Source organism: Vombatus ursinus, unplaced genomic scaffold, assembly GCF_900497805.2.
Source record: "Vombatus ursinus unplaced genomic scaffold, bare-nosed wombat genome assembly UNPS02009062.1, whole genome shotgun sequence".
NCBI lineage: Eukaryota > Metazoa > Chordata > Mammalia > Diprotodontia > Vombatidae > Vombatus > Vombatus ursinus.
The window spans coordinates 7,177,898-7,198,051 of NW_020948840.1; the positions used below are offsets into that span (position 1 = coordinate 7,177,898).

General features: G+C 34.3%; 1 protein-coding gene across 2 annotated transcripts in view; it reads left to right on the plus strand.

The window, feature by feature from the left end:
* Positions 1–20,154, plus strand: part of HEATR5B (HEAT repeat containing 5B) — a 133,537-nt gene that overhangs the window by 43,941 nt on the left and 69,442 nt on the right. For both annotated transcript variants that reach the window (XM_027850505.1, XM_027850504.1), the window contains 6 exons: positions 1,091–1,200; positions 1,702–1,865; positions 2,528–2,703; positions 5,164–5,269; positions 7,287–7,477; positions 10,236–10,395. In XM_027850505.1, coding sequence (XP_027706306.1) covers positions 1,091–1,200; positions 1,702–1,865; positions 2,528–2,703; positions 5,164–5,269; positions 7,287–7,477; positions 10,236–10,395 — 907 coding nt within the window. The remainder of the gene's footprint in view (positions 1–1,090; positions 1,201–1,701; positions 1,866–2,527; positions 2,704–5,163; positions 5,270–7,286; positions 7,478–10,235; positions 10,396–20,154) is intronic.

Sequence of the window (20,154 nt, forward strand, 5' to 3'; positions counted from 1 at the left end):
GTGCTGTGGAGCATTTAGAGCTTGGTCAGACATCAAAGGCACCAAGGTCATCCACTATATCCTAGGCCATTGCCAGTCATCTTGACTTTTGTCCTGCCACTGGACTTAAATGACTAGAAGAGAGAGTGAGACTGACAACTTCGTGCAATTCTGCTTCATTTAAATCTCATTCATGCATGTGTCAAGACATCACCCCATGATGTCATTGGTCCTCTTTGAAAACAATAAACAAACAACAACACGTACTATTCTATTATCCTCGTAATTGGTCTCCTTGCTTCAAGTCTTTCTCCACTCTTTTATCCTTCACACAACTGCCTCCAAATTTTCCCAAGATGAAAGTCTAATGAAGTTACAATTACCCTTACCCCACCTCAGTAAAATATAGTGTCTCCCTATTAACTCTAGGATAAAATGCAAACTGCTCTATTTGCTCTTTGAGTTTCTTCATGACTTGGTCCCTTCTTTTTAGTATCCTTACACATTACTCCCTTTGGTCCAATCAAACTGACTTGATATTCTTCATTAATAATAATGATAATAATAGCAAGCATTTATAAAGCACTTTAAGATTTGCAAAGTGCTTTAAAAATAGTAATTCATTTTATATTTGTAACTCTCAGTATCTTTTCATTGGCCCTTGTGCCTAGACTGTTTTGCCTTTCTTCAAGACTTAGCTCAAACATCACTTTCTGTAGAAATCGTTTTTTCCCTGGTTTTCCCAAGCTGCTCATGCCTTCCCCTCTAAAGTTGTCTTGTATCTACTTTGTACATATCTTATATATGTCTTTGTCTAACTGTCTGCCTATAAGTTGTCATCTCAGTAGGATTTAAGCTCCCTTAGGGACAGGGACTTTTTGTACTTTTTATTTTTATATTCAGCATTTAGCACAGCGATTCGCCTCTAGAAGATTCTTTAAAAATATTTGTTTTATTGATTGATTGATTGATATGAGCAATGCAGAAAAAAGAAAAAAATAAGAATGTATAGATATCCATTGAATTTTAGCAATTTGTGCATTTCAGGTATCTGTTCATAAAATATTTTTGCTGAATTAAACCATTGTAATTCCCCCATTTGTCATTTTAGCATTCCATCTGTAATTAAGGCCCATGGAGCTCATCTGAAGGCTAGTGCTGCAATGGTCCGCTTAAGACTTTATGATATTTTGGCATTGTTACCCCCCAAAACTTATGAAGGTAATTAGAATTTAAAATATCGTGAAAATCTAATAAGAATTCTCACTTTTCTGTAAGTAATTTTGTACTTCAAACATTCATAATGTAGTTATAAACTGCTGGTATGTTTTCAGTAGAATGACAAGAATTTTTACATGTTCTTGTTCAGTGCCTTGTAAATTAAATATATCACTTGAAATATGGTTAGAATTTTTGTACTTTGTTTTTTTTGGTTGTTTAAAACAATTCTGATCAAAATATATATCAAAATCATCAACTAGAGAGAAGTGCCATTGTTGTAGATATTTAAAAAGTGACAGTTTCTCATTCCAGTAAGAGTTATTTTCAAAATTGAATAATAGTTGCTTTTAGTGATGTAAAGGGAAGAAGAATTTGCTTATTTCATGCCATTTGTCCAAAGTAGTACTCTAGAATCACTGTATTGCTAGAATACTTGTAAGTTTATTTTTATATAGTGTTAAAGCTATTTTTTGCTTTCTAATTTGTATTTCTGTTTTTTAGGATCTTTTAATGCACTTCTTAGGGAGCTGGTGGCAGAATTTACTTTGACAGATAACTCTGCCAATACTACTACCTCCCTTCTCAGATCTCTCTGTCATTATGATGACAGTGTTCTTCTTGGTTCCTGGCTTCAAGAAACTGATCATAAATCAATTGAAGATCAGGTAGTAAATCATAAAAGAAAAAAGTCATCCTTTTAAAAAAGAGATAAGTCATTCAACAGTGGTCTCATATGATTTTGCATTGTTACTTAAAAAGAAAACAGATTTCAGATTAACCAAGACTTAGGCGGTCTTGACACCTAAAGATAACATCCTAGTAATCAGTGGTTGAGCTGTTATAGTATAGATAAGCATCTCTTGCCCTAGAATTTAAAGAGGTTGTTCCAATTATTCAGTTTGCTTTAAATTTAAGCCTTGGCAGCTGCAGGAAAATCATTCCCAGCTATGTGCCAGGGGTAAGGATGGGAAGAGGATGCAGGAAAGAGGGTTTTGGGGGGCCTTGTTTTTGAGAGACATATCAAAGATTAAGATTTGGGTAAATGGGTAAATTTTAAATTTTTGTAACTTGTAATTTATCCTATCAGTAATAGTTTAAAAGTTGCTAAAAATTTCCTTCAAATTGCTTCAGTGTTTTGATGATGTATTAGGTTAGGATTTTTAAAAGCAATTTTAGAATCATGACACAAAAATGAGTCATAATCTTTTTAAAAGTCTGACTCATTTTTTTATATCTTTTACTAACTCTCCATTTTTCCTTTAAGATTTTAGAAAGTATGTTTCAAAAAAAATAAGCCTTGCAAAGTTTTTATATGGTTATTTTGTAGCTCCAACCAAATAGTGCATCTGGGAGTGGTGCTTTAGAGCATGACCCATCCTCCATTTATTTACGAATACCTGCTGGTGAAGCTGTTCCTGGTCCTCTTCCTCTTGGCGTCTCAGTCATTGATGCTTCTGTTGCTCTCTTTGGTGTAGTGTTTCCTCACGTTTCTTATAAACACCGGTTAGTATAAATGACATTAAGATCAATTTTTGTAATTATTCCAAATAGTTACTAGTCTTAAATTCAGATTATTCTAAAGATTTGATTTTAGCAAACTAAACATAAATTTCATATTATTTTAAACCATGTTAAAAGCTTGTTCTTATGAAAAAAAGACTCGATTACAGTAGTTCTGTAGAAAATCTATTAGACTGAAAAGAAAAAAATTTGAATAAAAAAAGAAATTTATCAGGAGGTTTTTGGCTACAACTTTGAGAGTAGTCTATTAATTCAAGTGATTACTCTGAAAGAGTTTGCTGAATTATGTTCTACATTAAAAAGTTTAATAAATAAATAAGTACCCTTAGGGTAAGTTTAATTGATATTAAGGTCAGTGCAATTTTTTGATATTAAAATTTTTCTTTTTCCATTGTGTTTTCTGTTATATACTTTCTTTTTTTTTTTTAGTTTTTAGGCAATTGGGGTTAAGTGACTTGCCCAGGGTCACACAGCTAGTAAGTGGCAAGTGTTTGGTCTGAGGCTGGATTTGAACTCAGGTCCTCCTGACTTCAGGGCCAGTGCTCTATCCACTGTGCCAACTAGCTTCCCCCTGTTATATACTTTCACATAAAGTTTGTAGCATTTGTAGTTTTAAGTCAATATCATAAATGGTAGTAGCTCATATTTTGGCACTGTTTTAATCAGATTAGATTACTAGAATTTTTAAACTCCTATGTGATTAATCTTTGTTAATCACCTGAATTCTTTTCTTGCTTATGGCTATGACTTATTTGGTTAGGATGTGATGATAATGAGGGGAAAGTAAAACTATGGGTTCCATCCTTGTATAGGACAGTTAGCTTTGCTTATTTATAACACTACATGATGAACTTAATCAATTATTTTGTGTATTTGTATCAGTGGTCACAATGAGAATGGAATGTATATGGATCAATGCAGATAAATCTGGCACCACTATTCAAAATTAAAGCTCTACCAGAAATGGATTAGTAGCATCTTCTTTGGTTGTAAGATATAGTACACAATTATTGATTAGCTATTTGATTTTCATAGCTATTAATATAAGGAAGAACACAGTCAAAATATGAACCTTTTATTTTACTTCGCCAGAAAGTCATAAAATATTTTGATAACTATATTTCAATATAATTGGCTTTCTTTTTAATCCTATATATTTTATTTTATGCATTTAAAGTCCTTCTGAAATGGGGTCCATGAACTTCAACAAACTGCCAACATGATCCATGCACAAAAAAGGTTAGGAATCTTTGATCTAGCATGATCAGAAAGAGACAAAAAATATCCCATGTTTGGTGGTCAAAGCCTTTTACTTAGAAGAACATCAGTCCTTTTTAGAAAAATTTTATTTTATAATAAAGGAAATTTCAGGCCAAAAGAGATTATATAACATGTTCAGAATCATACAGCTAATTACTGACAAAAAGTTGGGATAAGCCTCCTAAATCTATTAAAAAATCATAATGCACATAAAAAACTTTTTTTAATGAGAAAATGACAAGTCCTGAGACTTTATGATAATCCCATATAGAAGTGGAAAATTGGGGTTGAATAATGCCCTACATGTTACCTATAGAAACCAACTTGTATATGTTTAGGTTTGAATAAACTGTAGAACTTTACTTCTCAAAGTGGCCCTGGGTGAAGACCTCTCTGGAGACTAGCTTGGCACTTTTATTACCAATAAAAAGACTTATTTGATCTGGGACCTAAGGCTTACCCAGAATCTCTGAGGTTGTTCCTGAACCATCTTGATCTCTAGGGGTTATTGACTAAAGGTAGGGATCCCATAGATCATAATCCCATAGATCCCATAAAATATAGCACTGTGCCTGATTTTCCAGGGTTGTTATTGCCTAGAGTTAGTATTTGAATTGGTAGGTGATGAAATATTGGATGTCAACTGTCTTGCTTTTAGTAGTACTTGAAACTATCTCATTGCTCTTTAAACAAAATAACCTAAAAGAATTTTTCTTGTTCTTAAACTGTTATCCTTATTTCTTCAACTTGAGGGATACACAAACCTTCTCCCTCCTTGTAGTCCTTATCTTCCTTCCCCAGGGTTCAGTCAGCAACCAAAGTCGCACTTCTTGGCTTGAGCCAAAAGTAAATCAAACTCTCAGGAAAGGAAGTGAGGATACACTCTATAGCAACAATGTATTTTTTTTGTATCTGAGGTGAAACATCTTCAGAACATATTATGTGTATTTTTAAGGTTATTGTTCTTTCATAGAACTCATTAACAATTAAAGTTTAGTATTTTGACTGCTGCATTGCTTAAATTAGTAGGAACGTGGATATTAGGCAAGACTAGTTCAGAACCACATCTGTGACAATAAGAAAAATGAAAAAAGGCAACCTGGGATGTGATTTGCTTTTTATTACATTAGCATTGTTTTTGGATAAAATGAATTTTTAAAGTTCTTCATTCTGACATTACAGATTACAGATGCTAGATCATTTTGCTGAATGTGTCAAACAGGCTAAAGGTGTTCGTCAGCAGGCCGTACAACTTAATATTTTCACTGCTGTTCTCAGTGCATTAAAGGTAATATTGCCACCAAGCATAAGTACTATTTTGTAATTATTAGTCTGAGTGATAAGGTCATACTTTTAAATGATTTAATCATGACATGTAATAAATTGTACACCTGATTAAACTATATTAAAGCAGATTGGTAGCACTTGAATGTTCTTTATTTTATACTGTATGATGTATATTGTAATTTACTCATAAGAAAATATAATATCAAAGAGCAGTTTCTGCAACATAATAAACAAATAAAAGAAAGTGGGATGTAGTTTGCCTAATTAGCTTACAGGATCATAAATTTTAAGTTGAAGACCTTAGAGATCACTGAGTTCAACATTTTAATTTTACAGATGAGAAAAGTGAGACTCAGAGAGCCTTGACTTGTTTAGGATCATACCAGCAGTTAGGTAGTGTAGTGGATAGAACACTGGGCTTGGAGTCAGGAAAGCTCTTCTTCCTGAGTTGAAATCTGGTCTTAAGACTTGCTCTGTGACCCTGGGCAAGTCACTTAACCCTGTTTGCCTCAGTTTCTTCATCTGTAAAATGAGCTGGAGAAGAAAATGGCAAACCACTCCAGTATCTTTGCCAAGAAAACTCCAAATAGGTTTATGAAGAGTTGTATATTACTGAAAAATGACTGAACTAAGACACATTTTGAACCCAGGTCTTCCTAACTCCAAGTCAAGCATTCTATCCACTCTGCTCCCCTACTATTACTGCTAAATTGTTAGTTTGTCCCATTTTGGGGGTACCTAAACAATTATTTTGTCCATTTTTGTTACAACAACTTAAATACTTAGAACAAGTTATTCTTGTTGTCCCTATTTGTGATTTTATATTTGCTCTTGTTTTAGCTTGGCAAGTTTACAAATTGTGTTTTTTACTTTTAAAGAAGACTGCTTAATTTTGATGAGGTTTGATATAATACTAAATGGTAACATCTTAAATTTGATTTGTGGCTTCATCTGCCACCTTTAAACAAAATGGCAACTAGTTTAAGTATTGAAATGGACCTGTCTGCAATTCTTTTGCAGAAGTCCACCAAATTTTATATGTGTTAAAGAAATAATAAGCAAGTTCTACAGTTTACACAACTACTGGAATGTATGTCATGATCCAAAACTAAACACTTGTTAGAGGTTCAGATAAGAGTGAAAAATTTTAGAAGATAAATTAACTGCAATACTGTTGTAACCTGTAGTGATTATTAACAATTAGTGTTGTTACTTAGACACGGAATAATGAGAATCCAGAGTCTTAGTTCCTGAGAAACAAAGATAACTAATTGCAAGAGAGAAAGATAAGTTAAATTGTTTACAACAATTTTACACTAAGGTGATGGTTCATCTCCTGTTCTTTATTTAAATATGCACTATATATGCTTAAATGACATTGTTATCCTTTATTCTTGGCAATTTTCCCATATTTTAATAGAAAATTTTTTGTTTAAATTGTTTTCTTTATAAATTAATAACAGGAATGGAATCATTTAGTTAACTATTAGTTGACATTTAGTTACCTATTAGTTAACACTTAGTTAACTAGTTAACTGTGCTTTGCCTTGTTTGCCAAAGTTGCTTTTATGCACAGATTAGTCAGTCAGTAAGCATTTATTAAGTACTTCTTATGTGCCAGGGACCATGATAAGTGCTAGAAATACAAAGGAAGGCAAAAGACAGTTCCTACCCTTGGGGAGCTCATAATCTGGTGAGAAGACCAAAAGCAAGCAACTATGCATAAACAAGCTCTATACAGGATCAGTAGAAAATAATCAACAAAGGAAATGAACTGAAATTAAGAGAGATTGGGATCTTCTAGGCAATAATCCTAAATTTCAGGCTCCTCCAGGTTTGGTTGTTTGAGAATTCACGTATTCTAAGTATGTTTCAAAATAATGCTTAAGAGGATATTTTTAAATAATATGGTTGAAGAAGATCCACCTAATGAAGTAATCTGTGTACATGTGAATATTTCAACGTGTTTTTTTTTCTATTTCAAATTTATTTTGGATTTTTTTTTTAAATTCACATAGGGCTTAGCTGAAAACAAAAGCACTTTAGGACCTGAGGAAGTTCGTAAATCTGCTCTGACATTGGTTATGGGTGCTCTTGATAATCCAAATCCCATTTTAAGGTGTGCAGCTGGAGAAGCCCTTGGAAGAATGGCTCAAGTGGTTGGAGAAGCAACTTTCATTGCTAGAATGGCTCAATATAGCTTTGACAAGTAAGTTTTTTTTTTTTAACCAAGCAGTAAGTTTCTCACATAGACAAAGATAATCTGAAGACTCAAAACTCAAGAAATTGGCCATAGTTTCTCTCTAACCTGAAGGCAAGTAGTAATATTTTTGTCTTTCCACAATTAATTGATTAAACTTCAGAGATAGAGAAATATTGTACTTTGGGTGGGCAGGAAAATTCCCTGATCCAGTTTAATAGAGTATGCTCGATAAAATAGAGTGAAGGAGTCTGTCTATAAGGTGAAATTAGTTAATATTTAAACATTTGCAATAATTACAGGCAATAGAGGGATGGATAATTTAAAATAGTAAATACATAAAAAATAATTGATATTTGACTTATAAACAGTTGTGGGTATATATAATCTAGGAATTAACTTAAAAATTATAAGGCTGAAAAAAAAATTATAAGGCTACATTGTGAGGACCTTATTTATGAGGAATTAGGATACTCTCTGGTTTACTCATCTTACCTGTGGACACTGCCCAAAGTTATCTTCTTCACTCTCCTTGAACACTATCTGAGGAGCATATCTGAGTTAGTTAAGCAAGAATAGTTAAGTGGATTAGATGTTGTTAGTAGGGATTTCCCAGATGCCAATCAAGCCAGTATGTAGAGGATTTAATAAGAATACACAAGAATAAGCAATAGTTGAATTATTTGAATTAGGAGTATTAGCTGCAATGTAGTTCTTAGTTACTGTAAAACCTTAGTGTTTTAGAGAAGAGGAAGGAGAGAGTGTGTTATAGCGAAAAGAGCACTGTACTTGGAAACTTCGGTTTTCCCATCTCTGAAATGGGGGTCATACCTTTAATAATGACTTCACGGAATTATTGTGAGAACAAAATGAGATATTATGTAAAATGCTTTGCAAATTTTACTTTTAAGTACTCCATTAAAAATATCAGCTATTATTGGCTACAGCAAAGTGTCATGAGAGTCAGTGTGGCATATTGAGGAAACTACTGCACTCAGGAGTAGTTGAGACCATATTGGTGTGACTCTAGACAATCCACTTAACCTGAGTCTGTTTCCTTATTTATAAAATGCCTGTAATAATAATTGTACTACCTGCTTCCCAAGGTTGTTGTGTAAAAAGCTCTTTGTAAACATTAAAGCACTATATAAATATGTTATTATTAGGGAGTTAATAAGATCTGGTTCTGGTGATAACTTCTAATAACTATTTTCCTTTACTTTCAGAAGTATGACAGGACAATAGTAAAGCATAGTATCATTTTACCCCTGACCAGAATATAATAAAGTCAAAAACAAAAATAGAATAACTACTCAGTTATTTGGGATTATATGAGTTGATATGTGTAAGCATATTTTCTAGATATCTGGAGTATTAATCTTATAAATCCTAGATCTTCAATTTAACCTATTAAAATGGAAATCTTTTTAAGACTCTACATCTTTTGAAATTTTTTATGCTCTACATTTCCCTGCCTATAGTATATGGAATTATTTGAATCTTTTCTTCATGACTCATTGTCACCATTGTGACCATCCACTCTTTTATTGTGCTATAGATGTAGCTGTCAAAAGGTATGGGACATAGGGCTGAAAGAAACTTGCTTTACTGAACATATTCTTGATATCACTTTACTTGTTGGTTATTTGACCCTTTCTCAAAAAGATGAGAGTGATGTATAATTCTATGGGGCAATTAGGTGGCACAGTGGATAGTGCTTGGCTTAACAGTCAGGAAGACTAATCTTCCTGAGTTCAAATGGAAGACTAATCTTCCTGAGTTCAAATCTGGCCTCAGACATTTACTAGATGCACAGCACTTAACCCTGTTTTCCTCAGTTCTTTATCTGTAAAATGAGCTGGAGAAGGAAATAGCAAACACTCCAGTATCTTTGCCAGGAAAACCCCAAATAGGGTCATGAAGAGTTGGGACAATAAGAACAATAAATACTATATTCAAGACCTTGTACCATGGCCTAGTACACAAAGAAAAAAAATGAAATAACCCTTGCCTTCACAGGGCTTATATTCTACTGAGATTGGGGAAGGAGAAGGTATAGTATATATACAAGTAAGTATAGTAAAAAAAGAATAACTAGCTCCCACACTAAGAGTGATAATGGAAGGCATCAAGTAAGGGTTCATTGGGTTGTCTATACATTAAACTGAGTCTTAAAGTAAAATAAGGATTCTAAAAAGCAAAAATGAGAAGGAAGTGCATTCCAAGCCTATGGACAGCTCATTCAAATGCACAGAGGTAGGTGATAGAATACTGAGTATTCCACTTTAGCTTAAATATTTACTGTGTAGAATGTAAGGTATATGTATAATTATGCTGACAGTTATACTTATTGTTTAGTAGTCTCATTCAGAAGATGGCATGAGTTTTTAGTTCTATTTTAGCTATAAATTTATTCAATTCTGCGTTGTTGTTTTTGCTTATATTTTTGTTAAATTTATCCAGATCAGAGATAGGGATATTAAAGTCTCCTATCATTACTATGTGTACCTGTCAGTACAACTTGGAACTTCTGCAAAAATTGACCATATGTTAGGACAAAGACCTAGTGTAAATAAATGTGAAAAGACATTCTGTGGAAACTGATGGAACATATGGACTCTCCTTTGATTACTACTGACTGATATTACATCACTTCTTTTTTGGTCATATATCTCTTTATTTTGATATACTTCATACTACTTTTCTAAACTTCTTCACAGATTTTAGCTTTACAAGTAATTATCTTAAATATCATTTTTTTTTTCAGACTAAAATCTGCTCGAGATGTTGTTTCCCGAACTGGCCATTCATTGGCTCTTGGCTGTCTGCATCGATATGTTGGGGGTATAGGATCAGGGCAACACCTCAAGACCAGTGTTAGTATTCTACTAGCACTGGCGCAAGATGGAACTTCACCTGAAGTCCAGGTACAGTGTGATTTAAAAATTGTTTTTAAAAAGTTACTCTTTGCTGCCAAATTACAATCTCTTCAACGTGTTTCAAAGAAAATGCAGATTTCCTCCATCACCGCACATATGTCAGTCAGATATTACTTATGGACAATGAACTGATATCAGAAGTAAAAAGGAGCAAGAGATGAGGCTATATATATCTAATTTGGGAAACTGTAGAGTGCTTTCATTGGCTTGAAAAATTTGGATCATTTCATTCATTATGTTAAATGAATATTGAGATTCCTTTTGTGTTCTATTCCTCCCTTTCTCTGCCACTAGCTGGCTATGTGACCTTGTTAAGTCATGTTATTTTCTTTGGCCTAATTCCTTCACCTGTAAAGTAATGTGTTTTAACTAGTCAATCTCTGAGGTTCCTTATTACTTTAGAATTCTGTAATCCTCTTTAGTTTTGGCTTTGATTCATAAGCCTGTGTTCTTGTTGTTATTATCTAAAATTTCAAATAACAGTTTAGTACTTGTAAAATCTTAGTAATTATAGTTTCCTTTTTAAAATTCAATTTTATTTTCAATTCCAAGTTCTGTCTGTCTTCCTGCTATGCCACGCATTGAGAAGACAAAAAAAAAACCCCATTACAAATCTATGTACTCATTGCTTTAGCGATGTCCAAAAAAGAAAAAGAAAAGAAAGAAAACATACTTCATTCTGCACTCTTGAGTCCATCAGCTTTACCTGGAGATGGATAGTGTATGTCACTGTAAGTTCTTTGAAATTGTAATTAGTTATTGTGTTGATCAGAGTTCCTAAGTCATTCATAGTTGATTATCTTTTATGGTATTGTTGTTACTGTATAAATTCTTTTTCTGGTTCTGCTCACTTTACTTTGCCTGAGTTCATTTCATATTGGTCTTGCCAGGTTTTTTCTGAAAGTCGTCTTCCTCATTTCTTACAGTGCAAAAGTATTTCATCACATTCATATACTATAATTTGTTTAGCCCTTTCCTGATTGATGGGCATTCCTTCAGTTCCTAATTCTTAACTCCCACAAAAAGAGTTGCTATAAATATTTTTGTTTATATTGGCCCTTTTTGTCTTTTTAAAATTAGATATAGACCTGCTTTACAGAATGGCTGAACCAGTTCCTACCTCTGCTAGCTGTGCATTAAAGTAACTTGTTTTCTCATAGCCCCTCCAACATTTGTCATTTTTCCATTTTTTTGGTCAACTTTGCCAATCTGATGGGTGTGATGTGTTACCTCACAGTTGTTTTACTTTGCATTTCTCCAATTAGTGATTTAGAGCATTTTTTTGCATGTGGTTATTGATAGCTTGAATTTCTTCCTCTGAAAATGCCAGTTCATATCTACTTGCCATTTACTGTTTGGGAAATGGCTCTTACTCATATAAATTTGACTCAGTTCCCTATATATCTTAGAAATGAGTGCTTTGTCAAGAAACTTGCTTTTTTTTGCATTTTCCTGCTTTTCTAATTTTAGCTGCATTGGTTTTGTTTGTGCAAAAGCTTTTAAATTTTATTTAATCAAAATTCTTCATTTTACCTCCTGTGAACCTCTCTGTCTTTTGTTGGCTTATGAACTCTTCCCTTTTGCATAGATTTAACAGGTAATTTCTTCTGTGCTCTACTAATTTGCTTATTATGTCACCCTTTATGTCTAAATCATATATCCATTTTGAGCTTATCTTGGTATATAGCATGAATGCTTGTTTATATCTAGTTTCTGCTAGATTACTTTCCAGTTTTCCCAAGAGTTTTTGTTAAATAGAGATTTCTTGTCCCCATAGCTGGGATCTTTAGGTTTATCAAATACTAGATACTTCCATATATTGTATATCTAGTCAATTTTTCTGATCAACTTCTCTTTTTCCTATCCAGAACCAAATTGTTTTGATGATTATAGCTTTATAGTATAGTTTTTTTTTTTTTGGTTTTTTTTTTGGTTGGGCAATGGGGGTTAAGTGACTTGCCCAGGGTCACACAGCTAGTAAATGTTATGTGTCTGAGGCCGGATTTGAACTCAGGTCCTCCTGACTCCAGGGCTGGTGCTCTGTCCACTGCGCCATCTAGCTTCCCCTATAGTATAGTTTTAAATCTATTACAGCTAGGCCCCTTTCCTTTTTTAAAATGGATCCTCTTGATATTCTTTACCTTTTGTTCCTCCATTTGAATTTTATTACTATTTTTTCTAGCTCTCAAAATCCTTTGGTAGTTGGATTGGTATAGCACTGAATAGGTAAATTATTTTGTTAGTGTTATTATTTTTATTATATTGACTTGGCCTGTCAATGAACAATGAATTTGGATCTCTCTTTTTTTTTTGTGAAAAGTGTTTTATAATTATGTTCATATAGTTCCTTTGAGTTTCTTGGCAGGTAGATTCCCAAGTACTTTATACGTTCTGTAGTTATTTTAAAAGTAATTTCCTTCTTTATCTTTTCCTGCTGGATTTTATTGGTAATATACAGGATTGCTGATGATTTGTGTGAGTTTATTTTATATTCTGCAACTTTGTTGAAGTTGTTAATTGTTTTGATTAGTGTTTTAATTGACTTTCAAAGGTTTTCTAAACATCATGTCACATGCAAAAAATGATAGTTTTGTTTCCTCTTTGATTTTTCTTTTTCTTTTTCTTGTTTTATTATAGCTAACATTTCTAATGCAATATTGTATAATAATAGTGGGCATTGATATTGAAAAGACTTTTAGCTTATCCTCACTGTAGATAATCTTTGCTCTTGGTTTTATATAGATAGTACTTATCATTTTAAGGACAGCTCCATTTATTTTCATGCTTTCTAGTGTTTTTGAAAAGAATGGGTGTTTTATTTTTTCAAAAGCTTTTTCTATATCTGTTGAAATAAAGTATATGATTTGGGGCGGAGTAAAAGCAGTGACTTGCTTGAGCTCTCCCCCAAACCCCTCCAAATGCCTGTAAAAAATAACTCTAAACAAATTCTAGAGCAGCAGAACCCACAAAAAAGACAGAGTGAAACAAATTTCCAGCCCAAGACAACATGGATGGTTGATGGGAATTGTCTGTTGTGCTGGTCTGGGAGAGGAGCGCAGTTCAGCATGAGCCACACAGGCAAAGATGGGGCGCCAGTGAACCCAGAGTAGGCCAAAGGGAACTGAATCACTGGCAGCTGTGGTGATTTCTAGACTTCTCAACCCACAAACCACAAACACAGCTTAGGTCAGTAGGAAAGGTCTGTTGACCTGGGTGAGAGAGAAGCACAGTCTGGCCTCAGCTGTGGCACAGCCCCTGGGTGGTGGTGGCGGCGGCTGCTTCTGGTGCTCTCCGCCCACAGACAGTAGAGGGGTCAAGCGGCTGATCAGAGAGGGATTGCAGGGATCTCTTTGCTGGTGCTGAAGCAGTATTCTCTTGCTTTGCCTGTGATTGAATCTGGGTCACAGTCCTAGGTGGCAGTCCTAGGGCGAGGAGGAGTGCTGGAATGGCAGAGCTTGTGGCATTAGTGGAGAGGGAATCCTCCTCACAGTTCCAAGGCAGAAAAAGAGTGCTTGTGGTCACTCAGAAACCAGAGCACAGTCCAGGAAAGGAGTAAACACCTCTCCTTAGATCATACCACCTTGGAAGAACTGAAAATTTACAAGTCCCTAGAAGTATCTCTGAAAATAGCTGCACTAAACCCCTGAAGCTTGGGACAGTACATCCTCCACACTGAAAGCAGAGCCCTACCTTAACAAAGAGATAAAAGATCAAGTAATTGGCTGGGAACATGAGCAAACAATGGAAAAAACTCTGACTATAGAATCTTACTTTGCTGCCAAAGAAGATCAAAACATACAACCAGAAGAAGACAACAAAGTCAAAGCCCCTACATCCAAAGCCTCCAAGAAAAATATGAACTGGTCTCAGGCCATGGAAGAGCTCAAAAAAGATTTTGAAAAGCCAGTAAGAGAAGTAGAGGAAAAATTGGAAAGAGAAAAGAGAGTGATGCAAGAAAATCATGAAAAATAGATCAACAGCTTGCTAAAGGAGACCCCCAAAAAATACTGAAGAAAATAACACCTTAGACTAACCCAAATGGCAAAAGAGACCCAAAAAGCCAATGAGGAGAAGAATACCTTAAAAAGCAGAATTGCTCAAGTGGAAAAGGAGGTCCAAAAGGTCACTGAAGAAAATGATTCCTTAAAAATTAGAGTGGAGCAAATGGAAGCTGATGACTTTATGAGAAATCAAGACATTGTAAAACAAAACCAAAAGAATGAAAAAATAGAAGACAAGGTGAAATAAAAATTATTGGACTACCTGAAAACCCTGATTAAAAAAGAGACTAGACATGCTCTTTGAAGAAATTATCAAGGAAAACTGCCCTGATACTCTAGAACCAGAGGGTAAAATAGAAATTGAAACAGTCCACCAGTCACCTCCTGAAAGAGATCCCAAAAGGAAAACTCCCAGGAGTATTATAGCAAAATTCCAGAATTCCCAGGTCAAGGAGAAAATGTTGCAAGCAGCCAAAAAGAAACAATTCAAATATTGTAGCACCACAATCAGGATAGCACAGGAATGGGGTAAATTATCTCACATAAAAGAGGCAAGAAAAAGCTTCTATAGTGGAGGTGAAGAGGGAGCAAGTGAGAGGGAATGAGTGAACCTTACGCTCATCAGAATTGTCTTAAAGAGGGAATAGCATACACATTCAATTGGGTATAGAAATCTATCTTACCCTACAGGAAAGTAGGGGGAAAAGGAATAAGGGGGGGGGGTGTTAGAAGGGGGGGCGGGTGGGGCAGGGGGGTGATTAGAAGCAAACACTTTTGAGGAGGGACAGGGAGAAAGGAGAGAATAGAATACATGTGAGGTGTGATAGGATGGAAGGAACTATTATTAGTCTTTCACAACATAACTAGTATGGAAGTATTTTGCATGACTCTACATGTATAAACTGTCAAATTGCTTGCCTTCTCTATGAGATGGGTGAGAAGGAAGGAAGGGAAAGAATTTGGAACTCAAATTTTAAAAAATGAATGTTAAAATTTGTTTTTACATGCAACTGGAAAATAAGATATACAGACAATGGGGTATAGAAATCTATCCTTCTCTACAGGAAGATAGAAGGGGAAAAGAATAAGAGAAAGGGAAGAGAGTGATTGAAGGAAGGGCAGATTTGGGGAAGGAGTATTCAGAATGCACACCATCTTGGGGTGGGGGGAGGGAAGAAATGGGGAGAAAATTGGAATTCAAAATCTTGTGGAAGTGAATGTTGAAAACTAAAGATTAATTAATTAATTTTTTTAAAAAGAAATAATTATGTGATTTTTATTGTTTTCCTTCTTTATATGGTCAATAATGTTTATAATTTTCCTACTATTGAACCAGCCTTGCATTCCTGGTATAAATCTCGCCTAATTATAGTGTTTGATCTTTGTGATTTATTGCTGTAGTCACCTTGCTAATATTTTATTTAAAATTTGTGCATTAATAGTCATTAGGGAAATTGATCAATAGGGTTTTTTTTTGGTCTTTACTCTTCCTGGTTTAGGTGTCCAGACCATATTTTTGTCACAGAAGGAATTTTGTAGGATCCTTTCTTTAACTATTTTTTTGGGGGGCAGGGAGGTAATGGGGGTAATTTGCCCAGGGTCACACAGCTAGCTAGTATGTGTCTGAAGCCGGATTTGAACTCTGGTCCTCCTGAGTCCAGGGCTGGTACTCTATTCACTGTGCCACCTACCTATTAACTATCTTTAACTATTTTTTTATTAACCCTCTTTAACTATTTTTAAAGAGAGTTTATGTTATTAAAGAAAAATTAATTGGTCTTTAAACATTTGGTAGAATTCACTTGTAAATCCATCTGCTTCTGAGTTTTTTCTTTGGGAATTAATTTGTAGCTTGGGAAATTTCTTTTTCTATGAAAAGATTATTTGAATATTCTATTTCCTATTCTCTTAACCTGGACAATTTTAATTTTTGTAAATATCATTTCACTTAGGTTGTCAATTTTATTGGCATAAAATTAGGCAAAATAGCCCCTAATAATTGGTTTAATTTCTTCTTCATTGGTTATGAATTCACCCTTTTCATTTTTGATGCTAATAATTTGATTTTTTAAAAATCAAATTAGCTAATGGTTTTTCTATTTTTTTCTTAAACTAGCCCCTAGTTTTATTTATTAGTTCAATGATTTTTTAATTTTTAATTTTATTGATCTCTCCTTTGATTTGCAGAATTTCTTTTTTGGTATTTAATGGGTGGGGGGTTATTTATTGGTTTTATAAGGCTTTTTTTTTTTTTAGTTGTATGCCCAGTTCATTGATCTGGTCTTTCTTTTATTGTTGAAGGCATTTGGGGATATAAATTTCCCCAAAGTTTTATTTGACTGCATCCCAAATTTTGCTATTTTATTTCATTGTTGTCATTATCTTTAATGAAATTATTGATTATTTCTGAAATTTGCTCTTTGACCATTCATTCTTTAGTATTAAGTTATTTGGTTTTCAATTAGTTTTTGATAACTGCTTCAATTTACTAAAATATAATTTTTACTTTACTAAATATAATTTTTATTATGTTATGGTCAGTACATGATAAATTTAACATTTTTCCTTTTCTACATTTTGATGAGGTTTTTTCCTTAATACATGATCATTTTTTTGGAGGTGCTACACATGACTTAGGATAGGCATACTGCCTTCTATTCCCACTCATTATTCTCCAGAGATCTATTTTATCTAACTTTTCAAAAATTTTATTTAGGTCTTTAACTTATTTTTTGTTTAGTTTTTGTTTAGATTTATCTAAGTGTAAGAGGGGTAGACTGGCTATTTTAGTTTTACTGTCTCTTTTCTCTTGTAACTTATTTAAATTTTCCTTCAAGAATTTAAATTCTATGCCATTGGTTGCATACACACATATTTAGTATTGATCTTAATTCATTGATCATGACACCTTTTAGCGATGTAGTTTCCTTGTTTATAGCTTTTAATTAGGTCTGTTTTTGCTTTTGCTTTGTCTGTAATCATGACTGCTACCTCAGTCCTCTCTTCCCTCCCCCAACTTCAGCTGAAACATAATAAATTCTACTTGAGCTCCTTATTTTAGCTCTCTCTATATCCTTCTATTTCAGGTGTGTTTCTTGTGTACAACATGTTGTTGGATTCTGATTTCTAATCTGTTTTGTTATTCTTTTTTGTTTTATAAGTGAGTTCCATTCATATTCACAGTTATGATTGCTAACCATGTTTTTCCTTCCATCCTATTCTATTGTACTTTTCCTTCTCTTTTTCCTTGCTCTATTTAAGAGTCTCTTTTGCTTCTGACTACTGCCTCCCTTAATATATCCTCCCTCTTATTTTTCCCTTTCCCATAACTCTTTGCCAACCTATTTCCCTGTTGGGTAACATATATTTCTGTATAACTGTGTGTATAGCTACAGTCTTCCTTCCTTTAACCAATTCAGATGTAGGATTCAAGTGTTGCCCACTCCCCCCTATAGTTCTTCCTTGTGTAAACTCCACTTTGTGCACCTCATTTATGTGAGATAATTTTTCTCATTCCTCCTTTTCTTTCCCCCTTCTCCCAATATGTTCCATTTCCCCATCCTTTCAGTTTTTATTTTGTGGTTGCAAAAATATAACAGTCACTCTCAGGCCTTTTATCTAATTAGATTCTCTCTATGACACCCTCGATAATGATAATAAAGTTCTGAGGGGCTATATTTGTCCTCTTTCTATATAAGTATGTACTCTGATCAACTTAGTTTATAGTCTTTAATGATTGCTCATTCATGTTTACCATTTTATGCTTCTCTTAACTCCATTGTTTGTATGTTGAATTTTCTAGTTACTTCTGGTCTTTTCATCAGTAGTGCTTGGAATTCCTCTATTTCATTTAAAATTCTTTTTTCCCCTGTGAGATCATACTCAGTTTTGCTGCCTAAATTACTATGATTAGACTAGATTCTTTGTCCTCAGGAATATTATTCTAAACTCTCTGCTCCTCGATAGTGATGGCTTCTAAATCTTGGGTAATCTAGGCTGCAGCTCTTTACTTTCTTTCTGTTGGCTTGCAGATTTTTTCCTTAACCTGGAAACTCTGGATTTTAGTTATAATATATAGTATTCCTGGGAGTTTTCATTTTGGAATTTCTTTCAGAAAGTGACTGGTAGATTTAAAAAATTTTTACTTTACCCTCTAGTTCTAAAATATTTGGGCAGTTTTCCTTTACGACATTTTGAAATATGATGCCTTGGCTTTAAAAAATATTGTTCATGCTTTTCTAGTTGTCCAGTGATTCTTAAGTTACCTCACCTTTATGTGTTTTCCAGGTCAGTTCTTTCATCTGTGAAATGTTTCACATCTTCTGATGTCTCATGGAGTCATTAGCTTCTATTTAGCCAATTCTGGTCTTCAAGGAGTTTTTTTCTTCAGGAAAGTTTTGTATCTCTTTTTCCAAGCTGTTAATTCTTTCCTTCTAATTCTGGGCAATCTATGGCTATGACCTTACACAAACTCTTCCTAGTGTATGGCACCAATGCCCGCTCCCATTTCATGACCATCTTTCATCCTTCCCCAATTATATGCATCTTCACTGGCATCTTTCATACCAATTCCTGTATATAAGTTCAAAGGATCATAGGTTTGGGATTGATAGGGGGCTCAGAATTCATGCATTTTAATCTCCTCATTCTATTTTACTGATGAAGAAACTGAGACCCAGAAAGGGGAAGTGAGTTACTGAAGATAAAACAGATTCTAAGTGGCAGAGTTGGGATTTGAATCCAAGTCTTAGTTTTCCTCCTCTGTGAAATGAGAGGTTGGACAAGAAAGGTACATAGGAGAAGGATTGGAAGAGGACTCTTAACCTCTCCAAGTTCTAAATCTGTCTCCAACTCTAAATCTATTATTTAGTGATTTTGACCATGTTGACTGAATACACATTTTCAGCCTAATAAATTTTGCTACTGAAAGCTGTTATCCTCACTAGAGGCTATTAAACCACTATAATAATATGCTATGATAGCTATGGATTTAGCAAAATGAAAAATTGTACTAAACTTCTTTTCTCCCAAGGGTAACGATTGACTTTTAGAAACACTCTTTTGCTCTGATTGTTGTTGGTGAATCATTCTAGTTGTGTCTAACTCCTCATGACCACAGCTAGGACTTTCCTGGCAGAGACACTGGAGTGGCTTTTCATTTCCTCCCCCAGCTCATTGTGCAGATGAGGAAACTGAGGCAAACAGGGCCACCAAGTAACTTGCCCAGGGTCACAGAGCCAGCAAATGTCTGAGGCCAGACCTTGCACTTATCTGTGGTGGAGGGAGTACTCATATAATTTCTATAGAAATATCATGCAAATACTTTGTCTAGACAAGAATTAGATGCCAGCTTTGGGGGAGGTATTTAAGGAGGACTAGCACCTCTGATGCAAGGGTTTATTTACCAAACCCTTTCATGGCTGCTCATTCACCTTTGGTGGTGAGACAGACAGAAGTTAAGTGATTTGTCCAGGATCTCTCAGTAGTAAGTATTTGAGGACACATTTGAACTCAAGGCTTCCTGACTCCAAGTCCATCACTCTATCCACTGTACCACCTAGCTGCTTATGAATAAGTAAAATTCAAAGAAGCATAGGAAGACTTATAAATTTACATAAAGTAAGCTAAACCAAGAAAACAGTATTCATAATAACAGCAGCAGCATAAACAGAAAGAACAAAATTGGGAAACCAAATGCTGTATAATTACAGTGAACAAAGTTTCCCCTGGATGGAGAATTGAAAAA